The sequence below is a fragment of the Populus trichocarpa genome, chromosome 14 (genome assembly GCF_000002775.5).
Source record: "Populus trichocarpa isolate Nisqually-1 chromosome 14, P.trichocarpa_v4.1, whole genome shotgun sequence".
In the NCBI taxonomy this organism is placed as follows: Eukaryota; Viridiplantae; Streptophyta; class Magnoliopsida; order Malpighiales; family Salicaceae; genus Populus; species Populus trichocarpa.
In genome coordinates this window covers 4,235,018-4,252,322 of record NC_037298.2, presented here as the reverse complement: position 1 = coordinate 4,252,322, position 17,305 = coordinate 4,235,018, and the positions used below count along the sequence as shown (strand labels likewise).

The following is a 17,305-nucleotide window of genomic DNA, read 5'->3' as shown; positions in this document are numbered from 1 at the left end:
AAGTGGATATGATTGAGCTTGTGGTTGATTCTTGCCGAAAGATTACTCATCCTCAGTAGCACATGGTTTGCGAGGTATCGTCACCATTGAACACGACTTTAAGACCCTACATTATTAAAAATGCCTTTGAATTTCCTGGAAGACCTAGTCTATGATTCTTGTTGGCAATAAATAATAGCTATTGCCATGTTTATAGACAGGCCGCCGCGGGCATCGCCGAATCCTCTCTAGCACAACTGATCCAACGGCAGGGATCAGATAATCAGTTGATCCTACTAATTCTGGCCATTCCAAGTGAAAAGTTTACGTGATTTATCAATGCGTTACATGGAAGGGATCATCATATGGCCTCTTCTGTCAAATTGATCCAATTTTCTGAATCAATAATAAACTTAAAGACCCTGAAACATTGACCAACAAGATGAACGTGCTCCTTCCCGAGAAACCGTGCCAGTGTTTTATGGTTAAATTAAGGTTTAGATAACCATTATCTTTGTATTAAGGTTTGTTTTCCATTACTGCCTATCTAAGAAACTCTTGATGATGCAGGTTTAGTGTTAATGATTTGACCGACCCAGATAAGTATAATCCTCTTTTCTATTAGGCTTTCTTCAAGGACCAATTGAGTATAATTTGGGTTTAATACAAGTAACGTGTACGTAATTAAATCAAGTAGATGAAGTTCTAGCATGTGACAGCCTCTTTATATGCACACATTACCTCATCCTAATGTCCTCAACTCAGTGTTTGACATATTTCCTTTCCCTCTCAATTCTACAACCTTCAACATTAATGGCTCGTCTCAGTCTTTTCATACTGCTTCTACTACTCTCTCTAGTTTGCATTACGGGCGCGGAGAAACCAGTTAGGTTTCCAAGACGCTCCCGGTCTCGGGCCTACATCGAAAACGCATGCACTAAGACCCTTTATCCATCCCTGTGCATCCAATACCTATCAGTCTCTGCAAACTCAATGACAATACAAACTCCACAGCAACTAGCCCAAGCTGCCTTATCCGTGAGCCTATACAAGGCCCTCCAAACAAGAACATTCATGTTGAAAGTGGTTAAGGAGCTCAAGGCAAGGAAATCCAAGGATTACCAAGCAGTGAAAGACTGCTTAGATCAAATTGGTAATAGCGTGGATCAACTTAGTGAATCAGTTAGAGAGCTCCATCGCTTGGAACGCCCAGATGCTGAAGGAGGTGATAACGTCTTTTGGCACATAAGTAATGTTGAAACTTTTGTAAGCTCTGCCATGACTGATGCTAGCACTTGTTTGGATGGGTTTCCGGGGAGGAATATGAACAAGTCAAGGGCCATGATTAAGGCCAAGGTTTTGAACGTGGCTCAGACTGCTAGCAATGCATTAGCCTTGTTTCACCGGTATGCTGCAAAGTACAAGCCATAAGTCTAGATGTAATTAAGCTTTGCTTATGTATCTGGATCGAACTTTGTAGTTCAACATTTCTTATTGTGTAATATAGATGTATGCACGAAAGTGTTCAAAGGAGGCATTTGTGAGTGTGAGTTCTGTGAATTTCTTGTAAAGTTATATACAAAGTGAAAGTAAAACAAATTACATTCAAGAATCAGTAATAACTGAATAGCAATCCCATCCTTTTGCATAAGCTGTGGAAATATTTTTTCCTACATCCAACGCAGTTGATGAATTTTAACCCACCCCCCGGATTTATCTAAACCTTTGACCTATATAACTAGTCCGTCGCAATAAATCCATCCAGAACTCTCTTCAAATGTATATATATGAGCCTGTGATGATCAAACCATTAGCCGAGAATTAAAACCATTAGCCTAGAAATAAGCATCATCAGATTTTATTGCTTAAAATGAATTTTTATATATATATTTTTAAATTATTTCAACATGTTAATATAAAAAAATAATTTTTTAAAAAATAAAAAATATTATTTTAATATATTTCCGAGTAAAAAATATTTTAAAAAATACCGTTAAACACACATTTAATATCCAATATTAATTATATAGCTATCTTATTTAGATTGTTAGCTCTATGCTAATGGTGCCATAAAACAACGGTTCTCAAACTTAGTAAAGACCTAAACAAAACTTGAAGCAATGGCATGAAGATCATAAAGCAAGCTAGATCTTAAAGCAAGGATTTTACATGCTTTAAGGAGCTAGAAGCAATACCTCAATTAATATATTTGGCTAGATATCATATGGAAATAAAATAAAGGTCATGAGAAGGGATTGTTTTTATATTGTAATCTCTCAATTGAGCTAGCATATATATTCTCCACATGAATTATTTAAATTGTCGGAAAATTAATTCGTTAATTAAGAAAAAAATAATATAAAATATAAATATAATACTAGATCACTTTGTCAACCAATCCGTTGTAGTCTAGTTGGTTAGGATACTCGGCTCTCACCCGAGAGACCCGGGTTCAAGTCCCGGCAACGGAATTTTTGAGTTCCATTTTCACCCTCTGAGCGGGTGCACGGAATGAATGTTTGCTTATAACCGTACCAGATCTTTCAGCACCTTTAAAATAAAATCCAAATGATATAAACCCTAGAAACATTTTATAACCTTTTTAACTAACCAGTGTACAACAAATATTAGCACAACGTACAGCCACTCGCAACAGACCATTTTTTTTTACAGGTATTTGTAAAACACACTCTCCATTTTAGATCAAAGACAGTGTTAAATAAATCCAGGCGGGAATTCAATCGTTCCTTTCTCTTCCCTCTCTTCCATATCAACAAAGACTGCCGCAACCGGAGAAGTTCCGACTCTTCTTTAAAATGCCGGTATCGGAATCAGTAGATGAAGACGATGAGCACGATTCCAAAGATACAGTTCTCCAAAAATACTTCTTACAGGAATGGAAACTCGTCAAATCCCTCCTTGACGACATCGTTTCCAATCAACAAGTCTCCGATCTCTCCTCCGTCCACAAGATCCGCTCCATTGTACTACTCTCCGCTTTCTCTCCAACTTTTGTTGTTGTTTCTTTTTGTAATTTTTATTATAATATTTTTTATGCAGATGGATAAGTATCAGCAGCAGGGTGAGCTACTGGAGCCGTACCTGGAGAGTATAGTTTCTCCATTAATGCAAATTATTCGTACTCGAACGATCGAATTAGGTTTTGAATCGGATGAAATTCTTGAAATAATAAAGCCGATCTGTATTATTATTTACACATTAGTTACCGTTTGCGGTTACAAGGCGGTTATTAAGTTTTTTCCGCATCAAGTTTCGGATTTAGAGCTTGCGGTTTCTCTGTTAGAGAAATGCCATGGCGCGAATTCTGTTACCTCGTTGAGGCAGGAAAGTAAGGGAGAGATGGAGGCGAAATGTGTGATGCTTTTGTGGCTTTCTATTCTTGTTCTGGTTCCGTTTGATATTTCTTCTGTTGATACTAGTATTGCCAGTAGTAATGAGCTCGGTGAACTTGAGTTAGCTCCTCTTGTTTTGAGGATTTTGAAGTTTTCTAAAGATTATCTTTCGAATGCTGGTCCTATGCGGACTATGGCTGGATTAGTGCTCTCTAAGCTTATTTCGCGTCCTGATATGCCAATGGCCTTTACCAGGTTTTAACATTGCTCTTGTTGGTGTCTATTTTGAAGCATTGTTGGATAAGCATGGTTGAATATCTGTATTTTGTTTTTATTTTTCAGCTTTATTGAATGGACACATGAAGTTTTATCTTCTGGCACAGATGATTTCTCGTCTCACTTTCAGTTATTGGGTGCTGTGGAGGCATTGGCTGCCATTTTCAAGGTTTGCTTTTGTTGATTTTGTCATATTGTTATGATGCAAATAAGTTTTGCATGGGAAATGGATGATGCCTTTTGTTTGTATTCTTTCTTGTGTGCATTTCTCTTTGTCTTGTTTAATTTATAGTTTTCTCATATACTATTTGTTGTGGTCAGGCTGGTGGTCGCAAAGGGTTAATGGGTGTGGTTTCCACTGTTTGGACTGATGTGTCATTGCTGGAAAAGTCCGGTACTGCTGCTCATAGTCCTTTGCTTCGCAAGTATTTGGTGAAGTTAACACAACGGATAGGTCTTACTTGCCTCCCTCCTCGTTCACCAGCCTGGTGTTATGTGGTTAGTATTGCTAAATATTTATGGACATCCTGGTTTAAACTTCAAGGTTTTGACAAATGTATGGCCTTGGGAGCTGCTAACTATCTTCAGGAAAATTTTAAAACATGTTCTAGTTTGAAAGTTTCTTTTACGAATCTTTTGCTTACAAAGGACTTTGCATTTTAGTACCAAGTTCAGAATAAAAGTACAATTTTAACATGTGCATAATTAATTAGAATCTTCCTTCTGGTTTCTGTGCAATAAATGTAAGAAACTACTCTTTCAACATCAATATTGACATGTCCCATGGCCAGCGATTATCTCTGTGCCTTTCATATGATATCAGTACATTGGCTGTTCAGCTTGTAACATGACTCATGTATCTTGTGGAAATTGAAGTTCGCAGGGCATGCAGGGTGCCAAGCCATCCTGTGTGTCACTTGTCATGCTTTTTTGTTATGTCAGGTGGACAAGACCGCTTTGCATCTCCAAAGTGGGAATTAATGATAAACTAAGGACAGATTTGAGGGTTTTTTTCCTTGCAAAATGCCGGGGCCATTATCCCTTAACATTATCAATAGTTCTTTAACCTGCTGGTTTTTAGATCCTCACTTGTATCCACTTCTTGAGTGCATGGCTATGTGTGTAACTCGTATGGTATATACAACTATAAGCTCCTTAATTATTTATCTCATTCTCATTTGTGTGTTCTAGTTATTTAGTCTCTATCACTTCTTGTTGCTTATATCTAACATGATTATTTTGTAAAAGTTGTTACCATTATTTAAATAATCAAAAGCACAAAACAAAGAATGCTACTCTCATGACATTCTTTTGCCTTATCCATAGGGCAGGACCAGTTCTCTTGGGGAAAATGTCTCCTTAAATGTATCTAAAAGAGCCGATCAATGCAGTCATGATGAGAATATTGATTCTGTCAAACCAGAAGAAAGTGCAAACTGCCTTGAAGATGAAGCCATGGATGTTCCAGAAACTGTAGAAGAGATCATCGAGATGTTACTGGCTGGATTAAGAGACACGGTATGTCAAAAGGGTGAGATTCCATTTAGAGCTTATTGCTTTCTTTAATCAAATACTAAGTAGCTTCAAAGGTTAAATTTTGGATAAAATGTTACCCATTCCTATTCTTCTGTCCAAAAGTTAGTATTAGAAGCAGATGAGTGTTATCATTAATGGGACAGTACTTTGTTATCTCATCAATAGCTGCTATATTTAAAATAACATACAGGCATCTTAATAAAGTAACTACCCTGTTGAGCTCCTGATCTACATATAATCACAGCCTGAGGAACATAGTGGAAACTATGTATAACGCCAGAAAAATCTTTCAAAGCTTTAAATTAGTACTAAAGAATATTTATGAAAACCCATTTAGGATTCAGGAATTGTATGAAGTGAAAAATATAATGAAGTTAAATAAAACAAACCATCACTCTTTCCAGGCTTCTATGAAGCCCAGCAATTATTTCTACAACCCTTGAAAGAGTGCTGAGTGTTGGATATGCTTTCTGATTAACAAATAAAGTGTATTGGTATAAGAATTAGTGAAATGCACTGGCCTCTTCTTGAGGTGCTTGTTGCAGTCAATACAGGTGGGTCTGCAGGCATTGTTTACATGTTTGTTTCTCTCTCGAGGAGTCCCATGTTTTAGTCATGATGCCTGGCAACAAGCAGTGTAGCCTAGTCTGAAGTTTCAATCACCTTATAAAGTGTGGAGTCTCGGATTCAAAATTTGACATGATTGTCTGGATTGTACTGTTGTGCATTTTGCTTCTTTGCTATTCTTGTCTGTCAATGAACAGAACGTATTAGAGCCATGAAAAGGTGTTGAACATGCTTTGTTTTTAATTTCACCATTTTTCTGGACAATTTTGTGTTGATACCATTGACAATGCAGGACACAGTTGTACGTTGGTCTGCTGCCAAAGGTATAGGCCGCATAACTTCACGATTGACATCTGCTCTGTCAGATGAGGTCTTGTCATCAATATTGGAGCTGTTTTCACCTGGAGAGGTATGCTTCTATGTTCTCCTTTTCTCTTTTCATATTTTCTTCGTATTTTGATCCTTCTCTGCCAATTTTGAGGTATAGAGCCATAATTAACTTTCATAACTTTCCAGGGTGATGGTTCATGGCATGGAGCTTGCCTGGCACTTGCTGAACTAGCACGTAGAGGATTGTTGTTGCCTATGAGTCTTCCCAAAGTTGTTCCTTATGTTGTGAAGGTAGGATGATTGCATTTTGATTGGATAATCTTTTCTTTCTTGCTAAATCATTCGTTATTGAAAGATTTGTGGACCATTTATAATTTTGCATTATTTTTGGTTTATCAGTTCTTTCTTTATTTTCTTTTTTCCTTTTCTTAACTGTTTCTAGTTATGAGTCCTGATCTCTTTCTATTTGGAGACAGAAGAAATGGTTGAAAAGTAAATTATTCTTAGCATCAAAAGGCAAAAAAGTCAAACCCAGTGAAAGAATAAACTACTTTGCACATGGACGATGAGCACTGGTGTGATTGTGAACTAATTTTTTGCAGTTTTATTGGCTTCTCCTCTCTCAACATCTATATTGTCTATTGGCTTATAAGCAGTAGAAAATGGTTGTTTTTACCAGTGCTAAGACTCAAAGCATCAATTTATTGGAATTGAACAATATTATATTTTTCTCAACAGGCGCTGCATTATGATATTCGAAGAGGTCCACATAGTGTAGGGTCTCATGTTCGAGATGCTGCTGCCTATGTTTGTTGGGCATTTGGCCGTGCATATTATCACGTTGATATGAGATATGTATTGGAACAGCTTGCTCCACACCTGTTAACAGTGGCCTGCTATGACCGCGAGGTGCGAGTACTCTCTGATAGGATATACTAGCCTTTTCCTATTGTACCAATGTCAATGTCAAAGCTTATGATGCATGATGCTTAGGTCAATTGCAGAAGAGCAGCTGCAGCTGCTTTTCAGGAGAATGTTGGAAGACAAGGGAACTACCCACATGGCATTGACATAGTGAATACCGCAGATTATTTTTCACTTTCTTCACGAGTAAACTCTTACCTCCATGTTGCTGTCTACATTGCTCAGTATGAAGGATACCTTTATCCGTTTGCAGAAGAACTGCTGCACAACAAGATTGGTCACTGGGTATGCTCTCAAGCACTTATATTTTGTGCTTCTTCTATGTTTTATCTCTACAATGATGCTAGCTATATCTATTTCTCTTTGCTTTTGTCTTATCTTTTCGTTTCAAATTATCTGTTGAGACTAGAGATGATATATGACCTTGGTCATTGCTACCTTGGTTGCATTGCATCATCAAGTTTAGTTAAGTTCAACAACCTTTTTCATTTTGAGGTTTTGGGGTGGGTATCTGTTGGCTTGCCTAGGATTATCAGATGTAAAATGCTCATAGCACTTGGCACAACATAAGTTATTTGGCTTAGCTCTTGCATGTCATATGGTTTTTACTGTTGTTGTAGTTTTAAGTGCATGACTGTTGTAGCTGGTTACTTTAGGATAAAGGCTTGAGAGAACTTGCTGGAGAAGCCCTTTCTGCTCTTGTCAAATATGACCCCGAGTATTTTGCAAGCTTTGTTCTGGAGAAATTAATTCCTTCTACTCTCTCATCTGATCTTTGCATGCGCCATGGTGCAACCTTAGCAACTGCAGAAATTGTTTTGGCTTTGCACCGATTTGACTATGCTCTTGCCACTGGTTAGTACTCTTTTTTCTTCTTTCAATTTTTCTTTTTCTCACAAATGCAATGAAAACTTTTTATTTGAACTTTCAGAGATTTAATGTGCATGGTTCCTCTGTTTCTAAAAATACAAACTTTTAGGATTTTTTATTTTATTCCCATTTTATGCTTATATCCTTAAGAGCTTGTAGCTTTAAGGCTATTTATGTGATTAATACTATGCTAGAATAATTTCAGAGTTTGTTTTTCTAACAATGTGAGAGAAAAAGAAATGATATTGAGAAAGAAATCCAGATTGGATACAACCAATTTGATTATATCCTCTACATTATTAATATATCACATAGGAAAATTACTTGTTGTCCACATGCTTTTCTTTTATGAATGATTGTTGAGATTTCAAATGAAGTAACTTTTTGAAATCTTAGACAATAATTAAAGTTCATGCTGGATGTGAACTGCACTAACTCAGTTGTTTTGTTGTGAGATGGCTGCAAAACAAGGTTTGGGGGTTTTCACTCTTTCTCATTTTGAGGAAATGAGATTCCTGTTTATTTGATGGATAAGAATTGGTACATGGGCAAAATTTTATAACTCAGTTTATGCTATCTTCTCTATGCTGGTTCTAGAATCCCAGTTCAAGGAAGAAGCTTGAGCTTACGACTTGCATAAACCAGGTTTTAGTATCTGCTATTTTTATTTTGTAGAAAAACAGAAACAAGTTGCTGGTGTAGTTCCTGCTATTGAGAAAGCACGACTTTATCGCGGGAAGGGTGGAGAAATAATGCGTTCTGCTGTTTCTCGGTTCATTGAATGTATCTCATCATCGCATTTGTTATTACCAGAAAAGATACAAAGGAGTCTGCTTGATACTCTTAGCGAAAATTTACGGCATCCTAATTCTCAAATACAGGTGCTTGTGTTGTAATGTTAGATTTTCTTTGCCAGTACCTTTTTTTTTCTTGCTGATAGTCTGAATTGATGAATCTATTGCTCCAAACATGTACAGAATGATGCTGTTAAAGCCCTAGAACACTTCGTTCGAGCATACCTCGTCACCACAAATAATGAAGGTGCCAGCAGTATAACATCAAAATACCTGGAACAGCTGACTGATCAAAATGTTGCCGTAAGAAGAGGATCTGCAATGGCGCTAGGTGTTTTGCCATATGAACTTTTGGCTAACAGGTGGAGAGATGTGCTTCTGAAGCTTTCTAGTTCTTGCATGATAGAGGTGCGTGTCGTGAAAGTTGTGATTCTTATTAAAAACTCTTGCTTTGGATCGTACTGGACTTCTGACTCATGTTTGTGGATAATCTCTATAGAATAAACCTGAGGACAGAGATGCTGAAGCACGAGTTAATGCTGTCAAAGGACTCATACTAGTGTTGAAGACATTAACTCAGGAAAGAGACTGTTCCAGTATTTGTTGTGGAGAGGATGGCATGTCTCTGTATCATCTGATAAAAAATGAAGTTATGCTGAGCTTATTTAAAGCTCTTGATGACTATTCTGTTGATAACAGAGGTGATGTGGGTTCTTGGGTTCGTGAGGCTGCTATGGAAGGCCTTGAAACATGTACATACATCCTTTGCATTAAGGATTCCAATGGAAAAGCACATGGTGTTGAGTCTGTGTCAGAGAGGCCTAATAATGATGTGGCTGATAATAACCAGGTGGTCTCATTTTTTGATGCAAATCTCGCAACCAATGTGATTGGCGGAATTGCTAAGCAAGCTGTGGAGAAGATGGACAAAATAAGAGAAGCTGCTGCAAAGGTTCTGCAGAGGATTTTGTACAACAAGGCTATATTTATTCCATTTATCCCTTACAGAGAAAATCTGGAAGAAATTGTTCCTAATGAAACGGATTTAAAGTGGGGAGTAAGTTTACAGTCCACTGTTTGTACAGTTACTCCATTTTAGTTGTTATTTGTGATTTGAGTTCTTTGACAAGGAGGTGATTGTGGCTTGCTTGTAGGTACCCACCTTTTCATATCAACGCTTTGTACAATTACTCCGGTTTAGTTGTTATAGCAGACCTGTATTGTCTGGTTTAGTTATTTCGATTGGTGGGTTGCAAGATTCTTTACGGAAGACTTCAATCTCTGCATTATTGAAATATCTTCAACCGGTTGAAACTGAAGAGTCCAATGATAGAAGATCAAGAGAGCATATGCTATCTGCTGACATGCTTTGGGTTCTCCAACAGTACAAGAAATGTGATAGAGTTATTGTACCCACTTTGAAGGTAATGGGATTTTTGTTTTTTCTTAAAGATATGCATTTTCTCTGTTTTAACAAGTAATTGAGGTAAACCTGCAGCGACTAGTTAATAGCAAAATAATTTTATTTAAAGGCTTAGTTAAAGAATCTTGCTGATGATGCTTAGGTAGTTGCAATTCATATTTTCCCTCCATAAGCTGATGAGCTGTCTTTTTTTTTCCCTTTTTTTTTCATCTTTCTATTAGTATTTCTATGTAACAAATGTTTGCGCGCCTGTACACATTGTTTAATTTGGGACAATGACATTCTAAGTATTGTTTTTTTCCCTGAATTTCAAGTTTATTCACGGAGTTTCAGAATACTGACCATTAGTCTTGTGTATTTCAGACAATAGAGATTCTTTTCAGCAAAAAAATATTCTTGGATATGGAGGTTAGTTGTCCTATCTTATTTTTCTGTTGGCTTGCGCAATTTACTTATTTTTGTAAAATTGATGCGAGGATCTCACTGTTAGTACACAGGAAGAATATTGCTTTCAGATTCTGATTTCATTGATGCAAACATCTGCTGTCACTAACAGTGAAGATCTCAACATTACTTCGGACAAATACAAACTGCTGCTATTGAAATCATGAATGAAATTTCCCGGCGGATTTGTTATTTTTCTGTTCCATGGTTTGACGACATGCTGAAATACCTTTCCATTTCAATTTCCAGGACCAAACTCCAGTCTTCTGTGCTAGTGTTTTGGATTCCCTTGCTGTTGAGTTGAAGGGATCCAAGGACTTTGCAAAATTATACTCTGGTATTGCTATACTTGGATATATTGCTTCACTCTTGGAAACCATCAATGCTCGGGCATTCACTCATCTTCTCACTTTGCTTGGCCACCGATATCCCAAGGTTTGGGATTTGGCATTTGATTTATATAGCGTGTGAACACTCTTTCGTTGATTAGCAACCCAGTGAATTGAAATCTACGTTGTCTCTTCTGCTCTCAGATCAGGAAAGCTTCTGCCGAACAAGTTTACATCGTCCTACTACAAAATGGGAATCTTGTACCTGAGGACAAGATGGAGAAAGCACTGGAAATTATTTCTGAAACCTGCTGGGATGGAGACGTTGAGGCAACCAAGCTTCAAAAATTAGAATTGTACGAGATGGCTGGTGTGGAACTGGGACTTCTTGTCAAGCCCAGAGATAAACTACCAAACAAGGACAGCGAGAAACAACCTGCCACGAATGATGAAAATGCATCATATTCCTCGTTAGTCGGGTCAACTGGGTTTTGATTCATATCCCCACACCCCTCTTCCCGCTTTACCGAGGTACGTTTCCTAAGGTTTTTCTCATGGAGCGAGGATTCTTTAACTTTTGGAGTTGTACAATTCGATTGGTCCGTGTATCCTTTTTGTAAATTGTACCATGTCTAAAACAGTAAAATGTGCGGGCCGTCTGACCCATTCGAAGGTCATGGCCGGTCCACAGTGTAAACGAGTGAATTTTTGTCGTAGCGTGTTTCTTGATCTGGTTCCAAACCAAACCTGAATACGTTTGCTGTTTTGCTCAGAATTTACAGATACTGGGCTGGGCTTTGTTAATAGAGGCTTCCTAAAATTACCAATCCATTTTTCTAATTTTTTGTTTGGAAGATTTACATATACTGGGCTGGGCTTTGTTAATAAAGCCTCCCTAAAATTACCAATCTGTTTTTTCTAATTTTTTATTTGGAAAAAGTTAGTTTTTCCCGAGGTTCGTTTTTTCCATAAAAAAAACATAATAAGATGTTATTTAAAAAATTTTAAAAACGTTTTTTATTCTCGTTTAAATTGGCTAAAAACAGGATCAAATATGCTCAAGAAAATTTTTATTCGAACAGATTTTTTTTTCATTGTTAATTTTTTTTTATGTATTACTTTTTTTAAAAAAATTTATTTTTAATAATACATCAAAAATAATTTAAAAACATTAAAAAATATTAATTTTAAAAAAACATCAATGAAATCATCTTTTATAATCAAATCGACGGATTAGAAGAAAAGACATGTAATTGACCTGAAGATCAATTATGAACAGAAGCCTTTCGAGGCACTAGCTAAACACTACATGTCTTCTAATGCAAGTGAAGATCAAGTCAATTTCGTTGTCAGGGATAAAAACAAAAAACAGAAACAATAAAAAATCCAAACTTCACCAACCAAGCCATAATGCAAAGGCCCAAGCAACTGGAATGTGCAAAATTCTTTTATATCACTGGGAAAATCCATAAAACACTAATTGGGTTGTGCCAAAAACCTGCAATCGTGCTTTTTTAAAAAAAAACATTTGCAAAAAGTAAACACTCATCGTCATTATTTAAAAAAAGTTGCAACCATAATTCATAACAAAAATATAGATGAAATTATTGTACATCTCTAATAATTAAGGTGGGGCCTTGGTGCAAAATTGAATGTTTGGTGTCCTGATTGTTACAAACCCAAATTCCAGAAGTCCTCGTGCAATATTTCAAGACCTGTCATGAATGGCACAACGTAGGAACGGATCTTGATGGTACTACACCCTCACTTGAACAAGTTATCAATATCTATTCATTTAGCCAGGGGTACACTTTCGGCGATGAAGGCAACCTTGTGGTAAGAACTTCTACTCCAGTTTCTGTCACCTGCAGAACAATACAATCAGCAAAAGAATAAATATGCGATGCTACAGGGACGATTATACATGAAGTTGCCATTATCAAGTAATGAGAAATTGAAGAATGAGAAATCACTGCAGTGTGAAGAAATTCCCAGATATGGTACCCAGATGCAATGAAGATGCAGGGCCACTTGTCTAAATCGACCGCGATAATAGACCGATAATAGACCGCGATAACTATTAGAGGCAGAAGTAAATGGGGGAGTCATGAAGATAAAACCAAAAGGTCAGTTACCAGAAGCGTGTGCTCAAACTGAGCACTGCGTTTGCCATCTGCGGTGACAGCAGTCCATCCATCAGGCCACATCCGATCACGCCAAACCCCTACTCGGGAAATCATTTGAGTTAGAAGCTACAGGCGACGAAAGCTTTGAGAGAAATTCCATCAATTATAGAACCTTGTAAATTTACCTGCATTAATCATGGGTTCAATAGTGAAGATCTGTCCAGCCTTCATTACACCCACTGCTTTATTTCCTGCTCTGGTTTAAGGCAAACAATGCGCACAAACTAAAAAAAAGGCTTAATCTATTAGGTTATATAGTACTGAAGGGGCAGTTCAGCATCATTTTGCATTTTCAAAGCCTCAAACATTGGTTTACTTTCTTTACTAAATACTAGATAAAAAAGCTGGATTTACTGAGGATACTTCCATAATGTGGAATATTTGGAGCACAATGAAAAAGCTCTCCAATACCATGACCACAGTATGATTTCACCTGTTTTGACACAAAAAACAAGGGAAACTATTAACACGGTCAACAGCAAACTATGAAGATTTCATCCAATGACAGTGCTGAAGTACTTTACCACAGACAACCCCGACATTGTAGCATGACGATTAATTACTTCTCCAATTTCACGAAATCGTACACCAGGTTTCACTAAAAGTAAAAGAGGAGCGCAAAACTCAGAAATAAGAACTCGGAATTTAGATGGGATGATCTAACAAGATAATTGCACCAAAAAAAAGGCCGCAAATCCATATCAAAGTCAAACAGGTAGAACTTTGTTAAACACCTGACCTTTTCAGTTACTACATTCTAAATTAGCTATTATTCTTAAAATTAAAAATCGATAAGTTTCCTGGGTGAAAACTTATACAAGCAAAGCATGACGTCAGCCAGAGTGTGATAGCACATGGAGAATTCAAACATAAGTTCAACAGATCGTACAACCAGAATAAAAAAATGGCACATACCAATCGATATTGCTTTCTCCAAGCACTCATAAGTACATTGGACTAATTGTCGAGATGCTTCATCAACATTTCCCACAAAGTATGTTTCATTAAGATCACCTGCACAATGAATCAACCACTAGATCAAGGACTATCTTCATCACACTTGATTTACTCACAAACGAGTCAGAAAATTTCTTACCATGGACACCTTTATAACACACAGTCACGTCAACATTTACTATATCACCATCCTCTAATTTCCTGAAGCAATAAAAAGAAAAATAGAAGAAATATCAGGAAGTTATTAGAACTTAAGCAGTCATAGTGGTTGTAAAGTCCACTCATGTTAATGGAGTTTTATGACGAAATATGATAGCATGCATGGGTATATATTATATGACAAACAAATAGGATAAAACACCATGGTTCCAGAATGTATTAGCGCAAATTCAGTGCACGAGAAAGCAAGATTACAAAATTATACAGGATTGAACTTGACTCGTACCTGGCATCAGGAATTCCATGGCATATTACTTCATTAATTGACCTACAATAGACAGTCACACCCTCTTAAATTATGGATCACAAGTGAAGGAAACATATTGAAATGGTACACAATAGGACTACCTACGTGCAGCATGACTTTGGGAAGTAGTGATAATTTAAAGGAGATGGATATCCACCTACAGCACGGTTCAAGAAAAAAAGGTTTAGCAAACGAAAGTTAAGACCGAATAATGACACCTATTCACTAGGAGTTAATGAATTTTGAACAACTCTCAGGCATAGCTAGAAGGATAAATACGGAAATCATTAACATCTAAATACCAGCTGCAACAGTTGCCTCATGAACAACTCTGTCAATTTCATCTGTTGTCACACCAGGGCGAATGATCCGTGCAGCAGCATCCAGAACCTCCCTTGCTATCTGATATTAACAGATGTTTTAAATTCACACACAAACAAGAAAACAAGGTGAACTAGTGTTGTTACAATTCCAGTTATGGTTACATATTGCACCATTCTTTACAAACAAAAAAAGAGTCAGAACATGCAAAAAAGCTGATTCTTCAGAAAATGTTTCAATATTATGACTAGGTGGAAGCTGTCTTCAATTGCAATTTCTCAAGAAAAAATATCCCACATCCTCTACTCATTTGCAGTCCATTATTTAGCTTTAAAATGAAGACATTAATGAAGTCTCAATTCCACCGACTTGGAGTCAGCCCCATGGATCTGCTTTCTTCACTCAATTCTTTATAGCCTAAACACTTTGTACGCTGTTGCAATGCTAAATCAAGATAAGAATACCACATCCTAGATTGATTGCATTAAATATGAAAATGAAATTCACACCTAACCTAAGGAAAAATATATCCACCCCTGGCTCCTCACCTGAAATGAAAAACCTTCAAAAACAAAACATGAAAAAAAACATATATATGTGAACTACAGTGGAAAGCTACAGAGTTTTGAAGTTACTTGGAAAACAAAACTGTTCCTACATGTGTGGTGTCCATGCAAAAATATATCATCCATTAATTTTCACATAGGAGTTGGCTTCTCATCCCAGATGGTCTGTTATTTTTATAATCTGCAAGTTAGATTTCCTTGTTCAGGGCATGTATTTCTTTGTACTCTTGTTTTTCACCTAATAAAGGAAGCAATAGATAGAACAATGGTCGATGAAGCTGGTACGGTGCTTGTTGATTGGGTATGAAGCAGATCCTACTTAATTCTCTTTATAGAAACAGCATGGAAGATCTTAAATATAATTTCTTGCACTAATGATTCATCAGATATTAATCCCATTATAGAGAATTTTGACATTACTATTATCCACAAATGCAATCATAGCTTAAGAATACAGTCACGAAATTGGCATGAAGGTTAAAAGACAAGAATGAAGCAAGACAGGTTCACTTTTGAATATACTTAAAAGAGTTGGGGGGCAGGGCAACAACTTACTCGACAAGTTTCTCGCATTCTCTCAATTTGCTCAGGAGTTTTGATCTACGACATAGATAAGTAGATTTAGAAAGAGGAATATAGAACAAAGAAAATAAAGTCCACCATGACTACACGTCAAACAATGAAATAATAACCATGTAGAAGGTTAAGAATACGGTTTACCTCCACAACATGCTGCAAATCACTGCTGGGTTCAATCTTAGGGATTCCCTACGAATTATTGTCAAAGAAGAAAGGTGCATCAGTACTACATTATGCCCGTGAAACAAAAATAAAGGGAGGTTCAATGGAAACAAGAAGCATTCATTGGCTATGTAACATGATAAAAACAAATGAGAAATAAAGAGTCAATGGACAATACACGGATCAAAAGTGGTCGGCACCCCGGAAAATTTATGGTCAAATTTCGCTAAAATAAACAATAAGTAAAAGCCACTACTGAACATTAAAAAATAAAAAAAAAAAAAAAAAAACCCTCACATCAACTGCCCAATCAGGTCGATCAATGTGGGGAGGAACAACACGGTAGGGAGATATTGGATACGGTCTTAACCCCCTGCACAGAACAAAACTCATTCTTATTTCACAACCAATAGAACTAAAATTTGGCTAACAGAAAGGGTTTAGATACATGCAATCCAATCGAAAACAAAAAAAAACGTAGAGATATACCCAGTCCAATCAAAATGTGGAAGTTTCGGAGTTCGACCCTGTCCTCTCCTCACACAATATAGCCAACCTTCACTACTTCCATCCCTATTTTCTTCCTCCTTCGCCTTCGTATGCACTGATTTATGAGAGCTCCACGACGCCTTAAAACAATCCTGCGAACTAATTCAAAACAACAAACAAACAAAAACTTGATTTATCTAATTAATTATTTAAAAAAATCATAGAATTATTGATTACCAGAAAGCGGCAGGTTCACGAGGAAGCTTTAATTCAATGCATTTTGGACACCTAAAATTAAATAAATAAATATATATAAACAATCACACAATAATAATAATTATAAAAAATAATTCAGGTTTAGAGAGAGATTTTTGAAAGAATTAAATACTGGAGATGCGCAGGTTTGCCACATCGAGCGCACGATAAGGTAATAGTAGTAGTATCAGTCGCATCAGAGCCACCGGCCATGAAACCCTGTCAGTCCTGTTTCTGGCTTTGTACTGCCTCGGTGGGATTGGTGGTGGAGGCTAGGGTTTTGAAAGAAGGAAAACGGAGGACACGTAGATGAACCGGTGAAATTTGAAGATGTCTATAAGTCAAAGCTTTAACCAGGGTCAACCAAGACACCTGGTGGGTTTTTATTGAGCCGCATACTGCAACAAGAAAAGAAGGTAGAATATATAATTTTGACCTTAAGATTCATCAATGTTACATTTATGCCCTTGAAGTTGTTAAATTTCCAATATAACCCAAA

General features: G+C 36.8%; 3 protein-coding genes and 1 non-coding gene across 4 annotated transcripts; 3 read left to right on the top strand and 1 right to left on the bottom strand.

Moving 5' to 3' along the window:
• The first annotated feature begins 411 nt into the window (after positions 1–411).
• Positions 412–1,601, top strand: LOC7497355 (pectinesterase inhibitor 9). Its single transcript, XM_002320680.4, has one exon. It carries the CDS (start codon positions 730–732, stop codon positions 1,408–1,410), a length of 681 nt encoding a protein of 226 aa, XP_002320716.2. The 5' UTR covers positions 412–729; the 3' UTR covers positions 1,411–1,601.
• Positions 1,602–2,377: 776 nt separating this feature from the next.
• TRNAE-CUC (transfer RNA glutamic acid (anticodon CUC)) lies at positions 2,378–2,450 on the top strand. The gene has a single exon. It is a non-coding gene; the product is annotated as a tRNA-Glu (tRNA).
• A 143-nt stretch (positions 2,451–2,593) lies between these two features.
• LOC7488889 (tubulin-folding cofactor D) lies at positions 2,594–11,652 on the top strand. The gene is made up of 17 exons (XM_024585173.2): positions 2,594–2,963; positions 3,040–3,587; positions 3,675–3,777; positions 3,930–4,106; positions 4,935–5,126; positions 6,004–6,120; positions 6,228–6,332; positions 6,780–6,950; positions 7,035–7,250; positions 7,622–7,820; positions 8,511–8,716; positions 8,813–9,037; positions 9,129–9,686; positions 9,784–10,053; positions 10,416–10,460; positions 10,746–10,931; positions 11,030–11,652. Exons 1-17 carry the CDS (start codon positions 2,796–2,798, stop codon positions 11,318–11,320), a joined length of 3,777 nt encoding a protein of 1,258 aa, XP_024440941.2. The 5' UTR covers positions 2,594–2,795; the 3' UTR covers positions 11,321–11,652.
• A 700-nt stretch (positions 11,653–12,352) lies between these two features.
• Positions 12,353–17,175, bottom strand: LOC7488888 (methionine aminopeptidase 1A). Its single transcript, XM_024584235.2, has 16 exons — positions 16,940–17,175; positions 16,789–16,839; positions 16,552–16,710; positions 16,360–16,435; positions 16,042–16,089; positions 15,877–15,921; positions 14,737–14,836; positions 14,540–14,591; positions 14,414–14,455; positions 14,108–14,169; positions 13,927–14,025; positions 13,536–13,609; positions 13,375–13,444; positions 13,137–13,202; positions 12,961–13,049; positions 12,353–12,690 (listed from the first exon to the last, which is right to left on the bottom strand). Exons 1-16 carry the CDS (start codon positions 17,017–17,019, stop codon positions 12,613–12,615), a joined length of 1,191 nt encoding a protein of 396 aa, XP_024440003.2. The 5' UTR covers positions 17,020–17,175; the 3' UTR covers positions 12,353–12,612.
• Between the last annotated feature and the right edge of the window lie 130 nt (positions 17,176–17,305).

What these genes read in the sequence shown, in the direction of transcription:
- LOC7497355 (XM_002320680.4), top strand. Translation starts at nt 730, where the DNA reads ATGTCCTCAACTCAGTGTTTGACATATTTCCTTTCCCTCTCAATTCTA.
- LOC7488889 (XM_024585173.2), top strand. Translation starts at nt 2,796, where the DNA reads ATGCCGGTATCGGAATCAGTAGATGAAGACGATGAGCACGATTCCAAA. An exon ending in ACAACAAGATTGGTCACTGG is followed by an intron (nt 7,251 to 7,621) that starts GTATGCTCTCAA and finishes TGGTTACTTTAG; the next exon opens with GATAAAGGCTTGAGAGAACT. An exon ending in AAACGGATTTAAAGTGGGGA is followed by an intron (nt 9,687 to 9,783) that starts GTAAGTTTACAG and finishes GCTTGCTTGTAG; the next exon opens with GTACCCACCTTTTCATATCA.
- LOC7488888 (XM_024584235.2), bottom strand. Translation starts at nt 17,019, where the DNA reads ATGGCCGGTGGCTCTGATGCGACTGATACTACTACTATTACCTTATCG. An exon ending in ATTTGCAGCATGTTGTGGAG is followed by an intron (nt 15,922 to 16,041) that starts GTAAACCGTATT and finishes TCTATGTCGTAG; the next exon opens with ATCAAAACTCCTGAGCAAAT. An exon ending in CATGGAATTCCTGATGCCAG is followed by an intron (nt 14,170 to 14,413) that starts GTACGAGTCAAG and finishes TTATTGCTTCAG; the next exon opens with GAAATTAGAGGATGGTGATA.